This window comes from Tamandua tetradactyla, chromosome 1 (assembly GCF_023851605.1).
Source record: "Tamandua tetradactyla isolate mTamTet1 chromosome 1, mTamTet1.pri, whole genome shotgun sequence".
In the NCBI taxonomy this organism is placed as follows: Eukaryota; Metazoa; Chordata; class Mammalia; order Pilosa; family Myrmecophagidae; genus Tamandua; species Tamandua tetradactyla.
The window spans coordinates 11,047,135-11,067,728 of record NC_135327.1 but is presented as its reverse complement, the minus strand read 5'-3'; the positions used below and the strand labels follow the sequence as shown (position 1 = coordinate 11,067,728).

Genomic DNA, 20,594 nt, shown 5'->3' with positions numbered 1-20,594 from the left:
CCAGCAGTGCATAAGTGTCCCAATTTCTCCACATCCTCTCCAACATTTGTAGTTTCCTACTTGTTTAATAACAGCCATTCTTGTAGGTGTGAGGTGGTATCTCATTGTAATGTTGATCTGCATTTCCCTTATAGATAATAAGAATGAGCATCTCTTCATGTGCTTTTCAGCCATATGTATTTGCTCTTAAGAAGAATGTCTATTCATATCTTTAGCCTACTTTATAATAAGGTTGCCTGTTCTTTTGTTATGTTATATGATTTCTTTATGTATGCAGGATATCAAACCTTTATCCAGTATGTGATTTCCAAATATTTTCTCCCATTGAGTTGGCTGCCTCTTCGTCTTTTTGACTAAGTCTTTTGAGGCACAAAAGCATTTGATTTGGGGGAGCTCTCATTTATCTGTTTTTTCATTTGTTTGCTTGTGATTTGGGTGTAAAGTTTAGGAAGCTACTAGGTCTTGAAGATGTTTCCCTACATCTTCTTCTTTATAGTATTGATTTTTGTGTCTATGTGTTTGATCCAATTTGAGTTAATTTTTGTATAAGGGTGCCCATTTATTGAAAAGACTATTCTGTTTCCAGTTTAGTGAATTTGGGCACCTTGTCGAAAATCAGTTTACCATAGATTTGGTGATCTATTTCTGTGCTCTCAATTGGATTCCATTGGTCTATACTTCTGTCTTTGTGCCAGTACCTTGCTGTTTTCTTTTGTAACTTTTTTTATTGTATAGTATAACATATATACAAAGAAAAGAAATAAAAAAGCAATAGTTTTCAAAGCACTCTTCAAAAAGTGGTTACAGGATAGATCCCAGAGTTTGCCATGGGCTACCGTACAATCCTCTCATATTTTCCCTTCTAGCTCCTCCAGAATACAGGTGGCTAGAGGGCTTAAATACTATTTTTATCATCACAGTCAACTTTTTTTTTACTTCTTTTTTTGTGAACAATAGCATATATACAAAAAGCTATAAATTTCAAAGCGCAGCACCACAGCTAGTTGTAGAACATATTTCAGACTTTGACCTGGGTTACAGTTTCACAATATTAAGTTTTTGCTTCTAGCTGCTCTAAAATATTGGAGAATAAAAGAGATATCAATTTAATGATTCAGCATTCATATTCATTTGTTAAGTCTGTCTTTTATGTGTAATTGTACCATCACCACTGATCTTTCCATACCTCTCTTTGGGGTTGTTTGGGCTATGGCAGTTCTAAATTTTTGATATTGAAAGCATCTGTCACTAATATGGGGTAAGGGGATGGAACTATCTGATGTTCTGGAGAGGCTGGGCTAAGTTCCAGGATTTATCTGGACCAGGGAGCCATCTGGAGGTTGTAAGTTTCTGGAAAGTTACTCTACTGCCTGGAACCCTTGTGTAAACTCATATATTGCCCTAGGGTTCTTTAGGATTGGCTGAAATGGTCCTGGTTGGGGTTTGGCGGGTTATGATAGGTTGCAAAGTCTACCTGAAGTTTGCATAAGAGCAACCTCCAGAGTAGCCTCTTGACTCTATTTGAACTCTCTCTGCCATTGATACTTTATTAGTTACACTTCTTTTACCCCTTTTGGTCAGGATGTAATTATTGATCCCATGGTACCAGGTCTGAATTCATCCCCGGGAGTCCTCTCCCACTTTGCCAGGAAGGCTTTCACCCCTGGGTGTCATGTGCCATGTAGGGGGAGGGCAGTGATCTCACTTGCAGAGTTAGGCTTAGAGAGACTGAGGCCACATCTGAGCAACAACAGAAGTTCTCCAGAAGTAACTCTTAGGCCTGCCTCTAGGTAGTCTAAGCTTCTCTACTACCTACATAAGCTTCACGAGAGTAAGCCTCATGATCGAGGGCATGGCCCTTTGATTTGGGTATCCCTAAAGTTTGAGACAGTACCAAGGGATTCCCTGATGGTAAGGTTTAATAGTTCCATAGTCTTATCCCCTCCCTCAGGGTACTTTGCCAGTACTTTTTGATTATCTGTTTAATTTGCTTTAGGATGTTTCCAGGCATTACAATAATCTATGCAGAATTAAAGGACCTCTTTCTTACTCTGTGCTCCCTGTGTCTCTCTTGTTCAAATGAGATAGGTTGAATTAGATTACGCACTACAGAAAATTTCGGTTCCAAATCAAATAAACCTTTCTTCCATTGGTCTCAAAAGAGTATGTGTGGTTCTAAGATATAGACACTGTCTTCCTTACCCCTGTGTTCTGAATTGCTTTGACCCCAACTTGTTCAGCTTCATTTTTAACTCTAAATATCAGGTTATATATATAAAACAGCCTCTCAAAATCCAGAAATAGTAATCACTCTGGACTTAATGTGTCTGCTCTAAAAGCTTATAATCTAGGTTCCTGTTTTCTTATAAGCATTTTCCCGTGACCATAACATTTTTTGTTTGTTTGTTTCTGGCTTATTTTGTCTCACCAAATGTCCCGCATATTCATTCACATCGTTGCATTATTCACGACTTGGTTCCTTTTTGTAGCAGTACAACCTTCGTTCATAAGTATGCACTGTTGTTCACCAATCTACTTCTCTGTCAGTACATCCTTCAGCCACCTGCATTCATCGGGCATCATGTAGAGGGCCCAAAGTCCACAGTCCATTATCATTCTCTGTTTTAGATAATTTCATTGTTCCCAAGAGAGTAGAAAGCCAATAAATACAACATCACCAAATAGGAAATGTTAACCTCCTCTTAACTCTTGTTCCTTACCCCATTATTTACCTCTGCTGTTACTGTGGTGGTGCTGATGGTTTCCTTTTGAACATAGCTCTTAGGATGCAATAGCAGTTTCCCCTTGTACCCTGGACTTAAAACACTGCTTATACATGAATCATATCTTGGAAGTAATTCTTATGAGAACTTATATTTCTCATGTGAGTCAGTGGGGCACGTAAGTCTATACAACCCCTTTCAATCTTATTCATCTTCAATACAATGATATTACTTCTAGACCCACTAGAAAATCACCTTTGGTGCTTTCTATTCCCTTACATTGGAGTTCAGCCTCATTAGCTAACAGTTCACCCATCTCTAGTTTTTAAGTCCCCTATATTCTGTACTATAAGCCTCTGGTTATACCTTTATACTGATCATAAAAGTGGAATCATGCAGTATCTATCCTTTTGATTCTGGCTAACTTCGCTCGGCATTATATCCTCAAGGCTCATGCATCTTGTCATGTGCTTCAGAACGTCATTTTGTCTTACTGCTGCATAATATTCCATCATATGCATATACCACAGTTTCTTGATCCACTCATCTGTTGATGGACATTTGGTTTGTTTCCATCTTTTGGCAATTGTGAGTAGTGCTGTTAAGAATATTGGCGTGCAAATGTCTGTTTGTGTCGTTGCTTTCAGCTCTTATGGGTATATACCAAGTATTGCTATTGCTGGGTCATAAGGCAACTCGGTATTTAGTTTCCTAAGGAATCACCAGACAGTCTTCCATGGTGGCTGCACCATTATACCTTCCCACCAGCAGTGCATAAGTGTCCCAGTTTCTCCACATGATCTCCAGCATTTGTAGTTTCCTGTTTGTTTAACAGCATCCATTCTTACAGGTGTGAGATGGTATTTCATTGTAGTCTTGATCTGCATTTCCCTTATAGCCAGTGAAAATGAGCATCTCTTCATGTGCTTTTGAGCCATCTTTATTTGCTCTTTAGAAAAAATGCCTATTCATGTCTTTAGCCCATTTTATAATTGGATTGTTTGTTCTTTTGTTGTTGAATTGTATGATTTGGGGAGAATTGACGTCTTAACTATATTTAGCCTTCCTATTCATGAGCAAGGAATATCTTTCCACCTGTTAAGATCTCCTTTGATTCCTTATAGCAATGTTATATAGTTTTCTGTGTGCAAATCCTTTACACCCTAGTTAAGGTCATTCCTAAGTATCTGCTTCTTTTAGTTGCTGTTTTGAATGGAACTTTTCCCTTAACTGACTCCTCAGCTGGGTCATTGCTTTGTATAGAAATGTTACTGATTTTTGCATGTTAATTTTGTATCCCGCCACCTTGCTGAATTTGTTTATTTGCTCAAGTAACTTTGCTGTAGATTTCTCAGGATCTTCCAAGTATAGTATCATATCATCTGTAAATAATGAAAGTTTTACTTCTTCCTTTCCAATTTGGATGCCTTTCATTTCTTTCTCTTTCCTGATTGCTCTCGCTAGAACCTCTAGTATGATGTTGAATAATGCAGCCTTGTCATGTTGCTGATCTTAGGGGGAAAGCTTTCAGCTTCTCACCATTGAGTGCAATGCTGGCTATGGGTTTTTCATATATGCCTTTTATTATGTTGAGTAAGTTCCTTTGATTCTTACCCTTTGGAGTGGTTTTATCAGAAAAAAATGTTGAATTTTATCAAATGCTTTTTCGACATCAATCAGTATGATCATATGTTGATCACATGATTTTTCCCTTTTGATTTGTTAATGTACTGATTATATAACTGATTTTCTTCAGTGTTGAAACATCCTTGCATTCCTAGTATAAACCCCACTTGATGGTAGTGTATAATTCTTTTAATGTGCTATTGGATTTGATTTGCTAATATTTTGTTGAGAATTTTTGTTTCTATGTTCATTAGGGAGATTGGTCTGTGGTTTTCCTTTCTTTTATAGCATCTTTACCTGGTTTTGGTATTAAAGTGATTTTAGCTTCATAAAATAAGTTAGGTAGTGTTCTTTTTCCTCATTTTTTTGGAGAAGTTTGAGCAGGATTGGTGTTAAAGTTCTTTTTGGAATGTTTGGTAAAATTCCCCTGTGAAGCCATCTGGCCCTGGGCTTTTCTTTGTAGGAAGATTTTTGATGACTCTTGAATCTCTTTACTTGTGATTGGTTTGTTGAGATCTATTTCTTCCTGAGTCAGGGTAGCTTGTTTGTGTGTTTCCAGAAATTTGATTTCATCTAAGGTGTCTAGTTGTTTTGGCATGTAGTTGTTCATAGTATCCTTTTATGATTTTTTTTTTTTAATTTCTTCAAAGTCTGTGATGACGCACCCCTTCTCATTTCTGATTTTGTTTATTTGCATCCTCTCTCTTTTTTTTTCTCTGTCAGCCTTCCTAGTGGCTCATCAATTTTATTGGTTTTCTCAAAGAACCAAATTTTGGTTATTTTTTTATTCTTTCTATTGTTATTTTTGTTCTCCCATTTATCTAACTCTGCTTTAATCTTTTTATTTCTCTTCTTTTTGCTTTGGGCTTAGTTTGCTGTTCTTTATCAAGTCCCTCTAGGTGAGCAGTTAAGTCCTCAACTTTTGCTCTTTTTTTTTCCTGGGCAGGCACCAGAAATTGAAACTGGTTTCTCCAGCATGGCAGGCGAGAATTCTGCTTGCTGAGCCACCATGGCCCACCGTCTTCTTTTTTAACTATAGGCATTTATGGCAAAAAATTTCCCTCTCAGTACTGCCTGTTTTTTTTTTTTTAAGATATCATTCCATTCTACATATATAATCAGTAATTCTTAATATCATCGCATAGTTGCATATTCATCATTTCTTAGAACATTTGCATCGATTTAGAAAAAGAAATAAAAAGACAACAGAAATAAAAACAAAACAATAACAGAGAAAAAAAAAGATTATACATGCTATACCCTTTACCCCTCGCTTTCATTTACCACTAGTATGTCAAACTAAATTTATTTTAACATTTGTTCCCCCTATTCTTTATTTTTATTCCGTATGTTCTACTCTTCTGTTGATAATGGTAGATAATAGGAGCATCAAACACAACAAGGTTTTCACATTCACTGAGTTACATTGTGAAAGCTATATCATTGTTTAATCATCATCAAGGAACATGGCTACTGGAACACAGCTCTACGTTTTCAGGCAGTTCCCTCCAGCCTCTCCACTATATCTTGAACAGTAAGGTGATATCTACTTAATGCATAAGAATAACCTCCAGGATAACCTCTCAACTCTGTTTGGAATCTCTCAGTCATCGACACTTAGTCTCATTTCACTCTTCCCCCTTTTGGTTGAGAAGGTTCCCTCAATCCCTTAATGTTAATTCTCAGCTCATTCTAGGGTTTTACTCAGTCTCTTGATGCTGGGTCTCAGCTCATTCCAGGATCTCTGTCCCACGTTGCCAGGAAGGTCCACACCCCTGGAAGTTATGTCCCACATAGACAGGGGGAGGGCAGTGAGTTTGCTTGCTGTGTTGGCTGAAGAGAGACAGAGGCCACATCTGAACAACAAAAGAGGTTCTCTTGGGGATGACTCTTAGGCCTAAATTTTAAGTAGACTTGACCTATCCGTTGTGGGGTTAAGTTTCATATGAACAAACCCCAGGATTAGGGGCTCAGCTTATAGCTTTGGTTGTCCACACTGCTTGTGAGACTACCAAGAATTCAACTTGGGGAAGTTGAATTTCTCCCCTCTCTCACCATTCCCTGAAGGGGGCTTGCAAATACTTTTCCACTCACTGATCAAATCACTCTGGGATTCATCGGGGGATCACTCTGGACAAACCAACAAAATCTCATGTCCTACCTGAGATTCCAAGTACTTATGACGTTCAAACTATGTACATAAGTTATATTAGGAAATGCTCTAGTCAAAATATAAATTCTGTAACAAATACACATTTTTTGCTTTAGTCTCACACATAAGGTAACATTTTAAAATATTAATTACCGTCTGTTTTCAGCACCCTGCCATAATGACATTCCTTTGTTCTTCCTCGTGCAATAACATTTTTAAAATTTGTACATTGTACATTTCACTATTATTATACACTCTAGGCATTCCTAGATTATACCATCTCAATCTTAAACATCTATCTTTCTTTCTGATTTCATTTATGTCCCCAGCCCTCCTTCCTCTATCATTCTCATGTGCAGCTTCATTCAGTGTTTTAACATAATTATATTACAGTTAGGTAGTATTATGCTGTCCATTTCTGAGGTTTTGTATCCAGTCCTGTTGCACAGTCCGTATCCCTTCAGCTCCAGTTACCCAATATCTTACCCTATTTCTATCTCCTGATGGTCTCTGTTACCAACAACATATTCCAAGTTTATTCACTAATGTCAGTTCATATCAGTGAGACCATACAGTATTTGTCCTTTAGTTTTTGGCTAGTCTCACTCAGCATAATATTCTCAAGGTCCATCCATGTTGTTACATACTTCATAAGTTTATTCTATCTTAAAACTGCATAATATTCCATCGTATGTATATACCACAGTTTGTTTAGCCACTCCTCTGTTGATGGACATTTTGGCTGTTTCCATCTCTTGGTAATTGTTAATAATGCTGCTATAAACATTGGTGTGCAAGTGTCCGTTTGTGTCTTTGCCCTTAAGTCCTCTGAGTAGATACCTAACAGTGGTATTGCTTATTCAGCTTTTTGAGGAACCGCCAAACTGCCTTCCACAGTGGTTGCACCATTTGTCTCAGTACTGCCTTTTATGCATCCCGTAAGTTCTGATATATTGTGTTCCCATTTTCATTTGTTTCCAGATAGCTACTGATTTCTCTAGCAGTTTCTTCTTTGACCTACACATTGTTTAAGAGTGTGTTACTTAATCTCCATATATTTGTGGAAGTTCTTGTTCTTTGGTCCTTATTGATTTCCATCTTCACTCCATTGTGATCAGAGAAAGTGCTTTGAATAATTTCAGTGTTTTTAAATTTATAAAGACCTGTTTTGTGCCCCAACATATGATCTGTCCTGGAGAAAGTTCTATGAGTACTAGAGAAGAATATATATCCTGGTGTTTTGGGGTGCAATGACCTATATATATCCGTTAGATCTAATAAGGTTATCAAATTAAGTTCTGTATTTCCTTGTTGATCCTCTGTCTGGTTTTTCTGTCTATAGAGGGGAGTGGAGTATTGAAGTCTGCTATTATTATTGAAACGTCTGTTGCTCCCTTCAGTTTTGCCAATGTCCATCTCATGTACTTTGTAGCTCCTTGACTGGGAGCATAAACATTTATGATTGTCATTTCTTGGTTAATTTTCCCTTTTACTAATATATAGTCTTTCTTTGTCTCTTATAATGTCTTTACATTTAAAGTCTGTTTTGTCCAGTATTAGTTTAGCTACTTCTGCTTTCTTTTGGTTACAGTTTACATGAAACATCTTTTTTCATCCTTTTACTTTCAATCTGTTTGTATCTTTGTGTCTAAAATGAGTCTCTTGTAAGCAACAAATAGCTGGATTGTATTTCTTAATCCGTTCTGCCAGTCTGTATCTTTTAATGGGTGTGTTTAGTCTGTTAATGTTCGAAGTTATTGCTGTAAAGGCATTTCTTGAATCCACCATCTTTTCCTTTAGATTTTATTTGTCAGATCTGTATGTTCTTTTTCCTATTTCTCTTTTTATCCTTTGGGTTACCCTTACTGATACTCTTCAATTCTATGCCCTCCTCCAGACCTCCCTCCCTCTTTTTTTTTTTCAGCTGGCAGAACTCTCTTTAGTATTTCTTGTAGAGCTGCTCTCTTGTTGACATATTCTCTCAGCCTTTGTTTGTCTGTGAAATTTTTAATCTCTCCCTCAGTTTTGAAGGACAATTTGGCTGGGTGCAGAGATCTTGGCTATAAGTTTTTCTCTTTCAGGATCTTAAATATATCATGCCACTGCCTTCTCGCCTCCCTAGTGCCAGTTGAGTAGTCTGAACTCGGGCTTAAATGGTTTCCCTTGTATGTAGTAGATTGTTTTTCTTTTCCTGCTTTCAAGATTTTCTGCTTCTCTTCAACATTTGACAGACTGATTAATATGTGACTAGGGGTATTCCTATTTGGATTTATTCTATTTGGAGTTTGTTGGGCTTCTTTGATTTGCATATTTATATTTTTTATAAAGTTGGAACACTTCTTGCCATTATATCCTCCACTAATCTTCTTAGCCCTTTACTCTTCTCTTCTCTTTCTGGGACATCAATGATTCTTATATTTTTGCACTTTGTTTTGTCCATCATTTCCCTGAGATCAAATTTTTTGTCTTTTTGTCATTTACTCTTTTGTGTGTTCAAAATCAATTGTCCTGTTCTGTAGTACACTTATTCTTTTTTCTCCCTCTTCAGATCATCTGCTGTGTGTCTCTAGTATATTTTTTATTTGGTCTATGGCATCTTTAACTTCTATGATACCTGCTATTTTTCTGTTTATTCTTTCAAATTCCTCTTTCTGCTCTTCTCTGTCTTCTTGATCTCCTTTTTTGTCGCTAGCCATCCTGCTGATTTTATTTAGTAAAGTTTTATGAACATCTCGAATTAGTTTTTCCAAAGTCTGTCTCCTCTGGTGTTTTAATCTGGTCATTAGATGGGACCATATCTGTCTGCATCTAGGTATGCTTAGTGATCTTGTATTGTCTTCATGGCATGTAAATATTTTGATAGGGTTACTTTGGATGTTCATTTCCTTTGGTGGTCTAAGGTTTTGAATTTGCAGGATGGGTATGGAGCAGGATGCAGAGTGTGGGAAGGGACACAGCAGTCCGGTGATGGTTTGCGGTGCCAGTATATGCACAGGTCGGGGACTCTACACTGGTACCTGTGAGTATGGGGTGTGGGTCACAGGGTTATGGACATATGATGTGGGGGCTGTGGGGGTGAAGTGCAGTTCAAGCAGGCCTTGAAGCACAGGAGCAGGGTGCGTCATTGGGGACACAAAGATAGTGTCTAGCAGGAGGCGGATGGGGGTGCTGAGCAGCTATGCTGGGGCTGGTATGTGGGAGGATATGGGTAGGCACATGAAGCATGTGGGTTGTGGGTGTCAGGGGGTAAGCTACAGGGAGATTGGAACAGGGATGTGTCCTTGTGCGGGGGAGGAGGCCAGGGGGCTGAGATGTGCAAGTGTGTAGGGGTGGAGCACAGATCACAGAGGTTGTGGGACATGTATCAGGGATGGGTGATGATGGGTGGATGGGTGGGCGGGGTCCTGGCCTAGTTCTGCGGGTGCAAGGATCGGACAGGGTGGGGAGCCCGCTTGTTCAGGGCAGAGTCTATGTGGCAGAGATGTGCCTGAGAGCACCTGCCACATGTGGGAGAAGGGAATTCGTGCCATGGGGTGGAGCAAGGGTGTAAATGTCTGTGGAGCATAAGGGGTGGGATGCAGGAGTCAAGAGGTCCTTGCACTATACCTGGGTATATATAGGAGTATGTGGCTGTGCTGGTGGGTGGTTCTGGGGGTCAGAGCCCTGGTGTGCACATGCACAGTGCGTGAGACAACCAGATGGGATTGTGACTGCATGGGCTGGGGGTGGGTGTGGCCTGGATGCACAGGTCAGTGTTTGCCCAGACCTGGGGCGGGCATGGCATGAGAGGGCATGTGCATGTGTCTAGGGGACCAGATGCTCATGTGTGTATGCACAGAGCTGGTGGCGGATGCCAGATAGGGTTGAACGACTGTAAGGTTTGAGTGAGAGTGTGGCCCTGCTATAAAGGTGAGCACTTGCAGCCTGAATGCACAGGTGACTGCTTTCAGGGAGCAGGGAGGGGGAAATGGGGGTCAAGGGGCTGGCTGTGGGTCTTGGGGCGGGGGTGAGGGGTCAGGGTGAGACTGTGCACTTGCATGGGAGAAGTTGGTCGTGCTGGGACAGGCTTGTGTTCATGCATGGGGCAGGGTTGTGGGACAGGTGCTTAGAGTATGGTGGGGGGCTGGAGACAGGGTTTTCAGGTGCATGGGGTGTGAGGAAAGTCGCAGGTTGTGGGGTGGGGGCGGCACGCTTGTGGGTAGCACATTCAAGGAACGCAGCTTGACTTACTTCCTTGTCCCCATCTCCCTGTCTGTGCACTCCTGACGGCTCCTGGCCTCTGTCTAGAAATGGACGCACCAGGCTGTATGCACTAGCTGGTGGGTCTCTGGTTCTCTGCATTTTCATTGTTCTGCCTTTTCAACCAGGACCTCCCTGTATAGTGCAGAAGACCTTCCTAGGTCACTTATATCCTAGAATCCCTCTCTTGGTCTTTTTTCTGTCCCTTTTCTAGCTGTTCTTCAGAGCAGGGGTGAACTCTCCTTATCCTCTTCTGCCATCTTCCTGGAAGCTATATCATTCATTTTTGAGATGTTTTTAAACTTAAAGACCACTTTGTAATTTTGTTCTTATAATAGTAATCCAAAGATAGGGGAATTTTATAAGCATTACTTTATCAGGACTTCTGCCAAAGATATCTGCTGCCCGCAAGTTCCACCTTGAGGGTGGAAACCTTGAGGTTTCCACCCTCAAGGCAGCAGAACTTGTTTAAATTGAATCACTGAGTATAAGATGGATGAAGAGTCAGCAGAGGATAGAGAGGTCCTGAATCTGTGCGCTCCCCGCCCCTGCTTTGTGGAGAAAGGATCACAAAGTATAGAATATATATACCCATATAGCTTGAGAAGGATCCATGACAGGCTCATCTGGATTGAAAACCCATAAGAAACGCTGTTCAACTAAATGTCTCTGGAAAACAGAGATTCTTCTACGAGGCCCACCTCCATTGTGACGCTATGCAATAAAATAGCATTTGTCTTGTTTTTGTTTTTTAACTTTTTTTATTGTATAGTATAACATATATACAAAGAAAAGAAATAAAAAAGCAATAGTTTTCAAAGCACTCTTCAAAAAGTGGTTACATAATAGATCCCAGACTTGGTCATAGGCTCCATATTATCCTCTCATATTTTCCCTTGTAGCTGCTCCAGATTATAGGAGGCTAGAGGACTTAAATACTTTTTTATCATCTTAATCGACATTTTTTTCCTTCTTTTTTTGTGAACAATAAGATATACACAGAAGAGCTATAAATTTCAAAGTAGAGCACTACAATTAGTTGTAGATCATATTTCAGACTTTGACATGGGTTACAGTTTCACAGTTTTAGGTTTTTACTTCTAGCTGCTCTAAAATTAGAGACAAAAAGATATCAATTTAATGATTCATCATTCATATTCATTTGTTAAGTCCTGTCTTCTATGTATAATTTCACCATCACTTTTGATCTTTCCATACCTCTCTTTGGGCTCTGGCAATACTAAATTTTTGATATTGGAAGAGTCTATCACTAATATGGGCTAGGAAGATGAAACTATCTGATGTTCTGGAGAGGCTGGGTTAGGTTTCAGGACTTATCTGGACCAGGGACCCATCTGGAGGTTTGTTAGTTTCTGGCAAATTACTCAAGTGCCTGGAACCCTTGTGGAGTCTTATAAATTGCCCTAGGTATTCTTTAGGATTGGCTGGAATGGTCCTGGTTAGAGTTGGCAGGTTATGACAGGTATGGCATTTGTTTTTAAGGTTACATTTTTAATCCCTAGATAATAGGTTCACAAATATATATCCTTAAAAAGATATGAATCTGTAGTTGAAGTCAATCTTTATTGATTGATCTTTTAGGAATTTTATTGTATTTAAGTTTGAAAAACCCACTAGAGCTTTTCCTTCATTTGAATTCATTTGTTAGTGATTTTTAGACCTTACTCTACCATGACCAATCTCTCCCCTTCCCAAGAGATAAAGATGTGATGTCATTGAACCACCATTTGAATCCATTTTGAGTACTTTTTTGCTGTCTTCCAGAAAATAAAAGAGGAGAATGAAAAATTATTGAAAGAATATGGCTTCTGTGTTATGGATAACCACAGAGAGAGGATTGCCAACTTCAAAATTGAGCCTCCTGGGCTTTTCCGAGGCCGTGGCAACCACCCCAAGATGGGCATGCTGAAGAGACGGATCATGCCAGAGGATATAATCATCAACTGTAGCAAGTGAGCAAATAGTTCATCCTTTTGGCCAGAAATTAGATGTAGGGCTTCTTTTCTTGTCAATAGTTGGTAATCTCCCCACATTATAAGAGATTGGGAAAGAGGTACTGGTGAGGAGGAAACTTAAAGATGTATGCTCAGCAGATTTATCCACTTCATGTCATGGAAGGTGAAATTGTTCCCCACTTCTCATTTCACTTCCTTCCTATTTTGTTATTTTCCACAGAGATGCCAAGGTTCCTTCTCCTCCTCCAGGACATAAGTGGAAAGAGGTCCGACATGATAACAAGGTTACTTGGCTGGTCTCCTGGACAGAGAATATCCAAGGTTCCATTAAATATATCATGCTAAACCCCAGTTCACGAATCAAGGTAAGGGGGTAGCCAAAAGCTGTACCAGATACTGGGACTGATAATCTCTGTTTTTGTTGAAATGCAATGCTCTTATCACCCAGAATCACTTTGACAAACTAAAAATTCAGAAGGAGGTAGGTACTTTCATGGTTAACATATAGTGAGCTCTTCGGGATTTATCGGTGTTTTGCATCATATTAACCTTATTATTCAAAACCTTATTATTAGTTTACTAATTCACAAAAATATACTGAAAGCCCAGTATGTGCCAGGCAGTGTTGGGAAATAAGACAGGTGCAGTCCTGCACTCACATTGCTTCCTGTATAGTGGTCAGAATGTGATGCAGAGTGTGGTAAATGCATATTGTCTTTTACAGCGCTTTATTTTTCCTTTCTTGGCTCTGAGAAAGGGAATATTATTGCTCTGAATCCAGAGGAACGAAGTTGTGAGACCTAGAATGTCTTACATACTTCTGGCTTCCCAGGGTCTCATCATAGTAGGTTACTCCTATTTTACCAGGACCAAATTGGATAATGTGTGTGAAGGCACATTAAGCACATTATAAACTGATTCATACCCATGTGTTATTATTTATTGATATTATTATTGATAGGGTAAAACTATCTTTGAGGGGCAATCAGTTCTTACTAACCAGCCAGCTGTACCCTGGTGTCCTGCAAACTTCCTTCAGACAGTATTACTATGGAAATTTGAAAAGCAATCTGAAAGAGTGATGGAGTCCATAGAAAATGCAAGTAATTAGTTCTATGCAAAGTGTGACTTTTTTCACAGAGGGACTGGGGACTAAAGACCTTCTTAATTCTGGTTTGTAAGTTAACATCTGTTAGATACGTAAGCCACACTCAAAAGTTGTATGATTTGTCAAGACTAAACTGCACATTTTTGAGCTTACAGCCCTATATATGGTATAAAATATCATTATTTCTAAGGAAAAATGAGCATTAATATTTTCTTCAATTGGAGAATGTCACTTTTCTTCATTTAGACTAAGTATAAAATCAGAAAAATGGGGACTCTCATGATGAGCCAAAATCAAGTCATTTCAAGAAACGTATTCCTCTTCTGAAATAACACAGAGCTGTAGGCTACAAAGGTAGGTAAGCAGTAGTCTTGTTTGGATGAAAGCAGATAGGGAGGCTGTCTGTTGTAGCGCACCACACAGGAAATGGGGATGACTACGATGATGACAGTGGAGATGGAAAGAAGTTTACAGATTCCATATATATATATACATTCTTAAAGCTGTGTATTAGAGTTGACCGATAGAGAGTCTGTGAGCATTGAAGTCCTTATTAATTAGGTCGGGTGGAGCATCTTAAGGACAGAGAGCCAGACAATATCCAGATAGCTCCTATACACAGTAGGCATTTGTGCAGGTTTGTGGATGATACATAGTCGTGAACCTAGAAAGTCATCTAGAGTTAGGCCCTGCCTAGAACCTTGTGCCCAGGACAACATGCCTGACGAGTCAGCTGGGGTGGGATCCCAAGAAGAGGCATGAAGATGATTTCAAGTGTGGCAAGTAGTATCTTTGTTGGACGTAGAATTGTTATTTCTTCACTTTGCTGCCAGATATCTCTCAGTTGTCTCACACTCAGAAGTGAGATCTAGAGGTCAGGGTTTGACAGCATCTTAAACATCAGAAGACGCATTCTGTTTTTAGATGAAAACTTAAAAGGGTACAAGCATTATTAGGATTTTTTTTTAATGAAATATCTGAAATATGCAAGCATAAATAATGTAAACACTCAGGGATCCATTATCCTGCTATGTCACAAATCTTAAACATTATGTCCTATTTGTTCAATTATTTTATTTCACAAAAATATTCTGACAGATACCCCTCTGTGTACCATTCACCTCTTTCCCTGGGGATTACTCTCATGAATTTGATGTTTCATTTTCATGAGTGCTTTTGTATTTTTATAATATGTTTATGTTTGTGTAAACAGTGTTATGAATAGACAGGTTTTATCTTCAAATAGGTATGTTAGGATCATTTGCAGCTTGCTTATTTAACTCAGCTTTGATTTTGAGAATTTATTTTCCTGACACACATCTAATTAATCCATTTTTTTTGCTGTATAGTGTTCCACTATGTAAAAAACTACTCATTTTCTTGTCAGATATTTAGGGTTTACAACCTCTTCCTGTTATAAATAATGCTGGAATAAATAAATACACTCTCCTTGGGTATACAGATAAACAATTTCTCTGTATTAAAGAGATGCTTTATTAGATATTTCTAAATTGTTTCTTAAAATACTTCAGTTTATTTCTCCTACCCCCACCCCAGTTGTGTATGCAAGTTCCTATTTTGCCATAACTTTGCCAACTACTACATTTTTTTCAAGTTGTCCCAAAATTAAATTGTAGTACTGCTTATGTCATATATCAAATTTCTACATCTGTATCAGCATATTACTGGGCTCTCTGTCCTGTTTGTTTGTCCATTCCTGCATCAATAGCAAACTGTCCTTACTACTGTAGCTTTATATGATCTTACCATTGATATTGAGTAGGAAAAATTTCCTTCATCTCCTTCCTCAAAGTATTCTTGACTCTTCTTGGCCTCCTGCCAAAATAAATTTGCGAGGTTCTAATGAAAACTGTTGAAATTTTTATTAGGATTGAATTGAATTCATAGGTTAATAGGGGAAAGATAGTAACATTATGGTATTGAGTGTTCCAGTCAATAAACATGTTAACTACCTCTCTGTTTCATGCCTTTGACTATATTCTCCAATATTGTTTGTGTAATTTTCTCCATAGAGGCTTTTACACTTTTTAAAATTTTATTTATTAGAGACTTTATTTTTATTGCTATTGTAAATGGGATTTTCTTCCCTTACATTTCTGTTGATTATTACTGGAATGGAAATAATATTGAATTTTGAATGTTAATCTTGTATCTGTTTTGTTCTGTATAGACAATTAATTACCTACAAATAAGGACAGTTTTATTTATTCTTCTCCAGTTCTTATTTTTCCTTAAGTTTTACTTTTTGATGTGTTTTATTTTTTATTTATTTATTTTTTTTGCATGGGCAGGTGCCGAGAATCGAACCTGGGTCTCCGGCATGACAGGCAAGAACTCTGCCTGCTGAGCCACCGTGGCCCACCCAGTTTTACTTTTTATTTTTAAACACAGTGATCCATAAAACCCAAATCCTCCCCCAGTCAACATTTTCATGGTCTAATATTTGATTAATCTCTCTATATTAATCTCTGGGTATACTTTTTTTCTTGTGGAAATTTACCCTTTTGATGTTTCTTTTAAAGAGAGTACATATCCATAGGTGACAAACACTCTCCTTTGTTTACCTGCAAATGTCTTTCTTTTCATCCTAATTCATAATTTATCTTTTCCCCAATAATGAATGTATCTTTCATCATCGATCTTAGAGTAGTGAGTAGTATTATATTTTTATTCTAGAATTTCTCAGCCATTGATTCTTCCACAGCTTTTAGGCCATTTTTTCCATTTCCTTTCTACAGACTATGTATTTAAACTATGTTTTCATATTCTTTATCTCTTTAGGTCTGTATTCTTCAATTGGCTGGTTTCTGAGACCCACTTTAAATTCACTAATTCTTTTTAAATTGTATCCAACTAATTTTTATTCTGTTTATTTTGATTTTTTTTTCAGAATTTCTCATTTTTCCTTTTGTATCTACCTGATTTTATTTCATCTCTGCCTGTATTAACAGCCAGGGTTACATGCTCCCAGTCTCAAAGGTCATTGAAAGGATCAGGCCTTTTGAGAGCCACAGTAAAATGTTGTTTAGGTACTGAGAAGGTGTCTTGGGATTATTCATATCTGTCTACACTCATGTTGGTTTATTCTGCTTTTCCTCCCAAGATTTCTATTATATCCTCATCTTCTTGCAAGTGCTTCCTATCCCTTCCTCTCCTGCTTAGTACCGAGGTACCCTTAGGATCTGAAATAGCAGTGGATAACAGTCAGTCTTCTGGAATCTATGTAATTCCAACTAAGGAAGCTCTTTGATCTCAGATAACCCATAAATCTACAGAAGAACTGTTTGAGTTTACAGAAGAACTGCTCGTGAATACTCATTGCCAAGTCCTGCCCACTGTCAAATTTGGAAGTTTTATCTATTCTCATAACCTGGGAGAGTGGCCCTTCAAAAATATAATGTTCTTCAAACCATTTTTTTTCTTTATTAGAGAAGTTGTGAATTTACAGAACAATCATGCATAGACTACAGGATTCCTGTATACCACTTTATTAGTAATACCTTGCATTGTTGTCAGACATTTGATGGCAGCACAATTTTGTAATTGTGCCATACTATAGTCCATGGTTTAACATGAGATTCACTCATTGTATGGTGCAGTTTCATGGATTTTTTTTTTTTAGTTTTGGTACTCTTACCATATATATAACCTAACATTTCCCCTTTTAATCACACTGAAATATATATTTGTTTCTTTAAACCAGTTGTAATTTTACAAGCAAAATTTATTGTCATATTTTTTCTTTTAAATGAAGTACAGAGAACTTCAGGATCAGTGTGGACATCACGTATTTAATCTTATTAAAATATTCCATATATCGAAGACTATCAGAGTCTAAATGTGAAAGCTGAAACATTAAAATTTCTAAGAGATAACATAGTAGAATATCCTCATGACCTTGGAGTAGACAAAGATTTCTTAGGACACCAAAAAAAGGAATTAAAGAAACAATTGAGGGTGGGCCACCATGGCTCAGTGGCAGAGTTCTAGCCTGCCATACTGAAGACCCAGGTTCAATTCCTGGTTCCTGCCCATGCAAATGAATGAATAATAAATAAATAAATAAATTTATATTTATATATATTCAAAGCCAGGGGAAAAAAAGAAACAATGATAAAGTGAACTTTATAAAAATTAGAAACTTATGTTCAGCGGAAGATACCATTAAAAAATAAATATGCTAGTTACAGACAAGTTATATCTAGCAGAGGACTTGTATACAGAATGCATAACTGTTCTAGTTTGCTAGCTGCCGGAATGCAATATACCAGAAACGGAATGGCTTTTAAAAAGGGGGATTTAATAAGTTGCTAGCTTACAGTTCTAAGTCCGAGAAAATGTCCCAATTACATCAAGTCTGTAGAAATGTCCAATCAAAGGCATCCAGGGAAAGATACCTTGGTTCAAGAAGGCCTATGAAAGTTCAGGATTTCTCTCTCAAGTGAGAAGGCACATGGTGAACACAGTCAGAGTTTCTCTCTCAGCTGGAAGGGCACATGGCGTGCAGGGCATCATCTGCTAGCTTTCCCTCTTGGCTTCCTGTTTCATGAAGCTCTCTGAGAGGCGTTTTCCTTCTTCATCTCTGAAGATCGCTGGCTTGTGGGCTCTCTTCTTCTCGTGGCTATGTCGTTCTTCTCTGCTCTCTGAATCTCTCATTCTCCGAAATGTTTCCTCTTTTATAGAACTCCAGTAAACCAATCAAGATCCACCCAAATGGGTGGAGACACATCTCCCCTAATCCAGTTTAGCAACCACTCTTGATTGGGTTACATCTCCAGGAAGATGATCTAATTGCAGATTCAAACATACAGTATTGAATAGGGATTATTCTGCTCTTATGAAATGGAATTTTGATTAAAACATGGCTTTTCTAGGGTCCATACATCCTTTCAAACCAGCACAATAGCGTTCTTATAATTCAATAATAAAAAGACACATTCCCATACACAAGAGAGCAAAAGGCTTGAAGAGATATTTTACATAAGAACATCGTTAATCATCAGGGAAATGGACATTTAAACTGCAATGAGATACCAATTTCAGTTCTAAATATTTACCCAAGTGAAATGAAATCATACTCCCACTAAAAGGCTTGTATAAGAATGATAATACTTGTGCTTCATTTGTAGAAATCCCAAACTGGGAATATCTCAAAGACCCATCAACAGGAGCATGGATATGCACACTTGTGGATTAGCCATAGAATATACTGTGTATACCAGCAATTTAAAGAAATGAACTACAGATACATACAACAATGGATGAATCTTAAAAACAAGTTGAATAAAGGGAGCCAGAAGCAAGAGTATATACTGTCTGATTCCATTTATTCTATAATAGGCAAAACTAATCTGTATGATAATATGAATCAGATCAGTGTTTGCTTAGTGGGGGGTTGACTGGGAGGAGGCGTGAGGGAACTTTCTGGAATAATGAAAATATTCTATATCTTAATAGGGGTGTAAGTTACATGGATGTATGTAACTGTCAAAACTGAACAAACTGCACTTAAGTCTGTGTTTTATATCTAAAAATCTTAAAAATTAAAATGAATAGTTTAGATATCTGACAAAAGGACTGGTATGTAGAATATATAAACTGCTGTATAAACATTAATAAAAAGACAGCCATATTTAAAAATGGACATGTATAAAAGGCTGGTTAGTGGTTAGGTTTTATTTTAAACACGGAATAAATATATAGAGCCAGTTTGTTGTTTTATTTCACTGTTGAATGTTTGAAGTTCAGAATGCCGTTTATCCCTTCTTCTTTGGAGTTCTACACAATGGCAAACTCATATGGGGATTACCAGCTAGGTGATAAGTAAAGGGCCGTTAAAAAATATTGGCAAAGGCCCATGAAAAGATGCTTAACTTCCCTGGCTGTTAGGGAAATGCAAATCAAAACCACAATGAGATAATCATCTCACACCCAACATAATGGCCATTATTAATAAAACAGAAAACGACAAGTGCTGGAGAGGATATGGAGAAAGAGGCACACTTATCCATTGTTGGTGTGAATATCAAATGGTACAACTGCTGTGGAAGACAGTTGGCGGTTCCTCAGGAAGCTAAATATAGAATTGCCTTATGACCTGGCAAAACCATTGTTAGGTATCTACTAAGAGGCCATGAGGGCAAGGACACAAACGGACATTTGCACACCAATGTTTATAGCAGCATTATTTACAATTGCAAAAAGATGGAAACGGCCAAAAAGTCCATCAACAGACGAGTGGCTAAACAAACTGTGGTATATACATATGATGGAATATTATGCAGCTGTAAGGCAAAATAAAGTTATGAAGTATGTAACAATATGGATGGACCTTAAGGACATTATGCTGAGTGAGAATAACCAGAAACAAAAGGACAAATACTTTATGGTCTCACTGATATGAACTGACATTAGTGAATAAACTTGGAGAATTTCATTGGTAACAGAGACCATCAGAAGGTAGAAATAGGGTAAGATATTGGGTATTTGGAGCTGAAGGGATAGAGATTGTGCAACAGGACTGAATGTAAAAACTCAGAAATGGACAGCACAATACTACCTAACTGTAATACAGTTATGTTAAAACAATGAAGCTGAATGTGAGAATGATAGAGGGAGGAGGGCTGGGTGCACAAATGAAATCAGCAAGAAAGACGATAAAGACTGAAATGATACAATCTAGGGATGCCTAGAGTGTACCATGATAGTGACTAAATGTACAAATTTTAAAAATGTTTTTGCATGAGGAA

The 20,594-nt window shown here is 38.0% G+C and overlaps 1 protein-coding gene across 1 annotated transcript in view; it reads left to right on the top strand.

Moving 5' to 3' along the window:
- TOP1 (DNA topoisomerase I) overlaps nt 1-20,594 on the top strand; it is a 109,115-nt gene that overhangs the window by 69,338 nt on the left and 19,183 nt on the right. The window contains exons 12-13 of the mRNA XM_077168493.1: nt 12,526-12,713; nt 12,937-13,081. Of these exons, the coding sequence (XP_077024608.1) occupies nt 12,526-12,713; nt 12,937-13,081 (333 nt within the window). The remainder of the gene's footprint in view (nt 1-12,525; nt 12,714-12,936; nt 13,082-20,594) is intronic.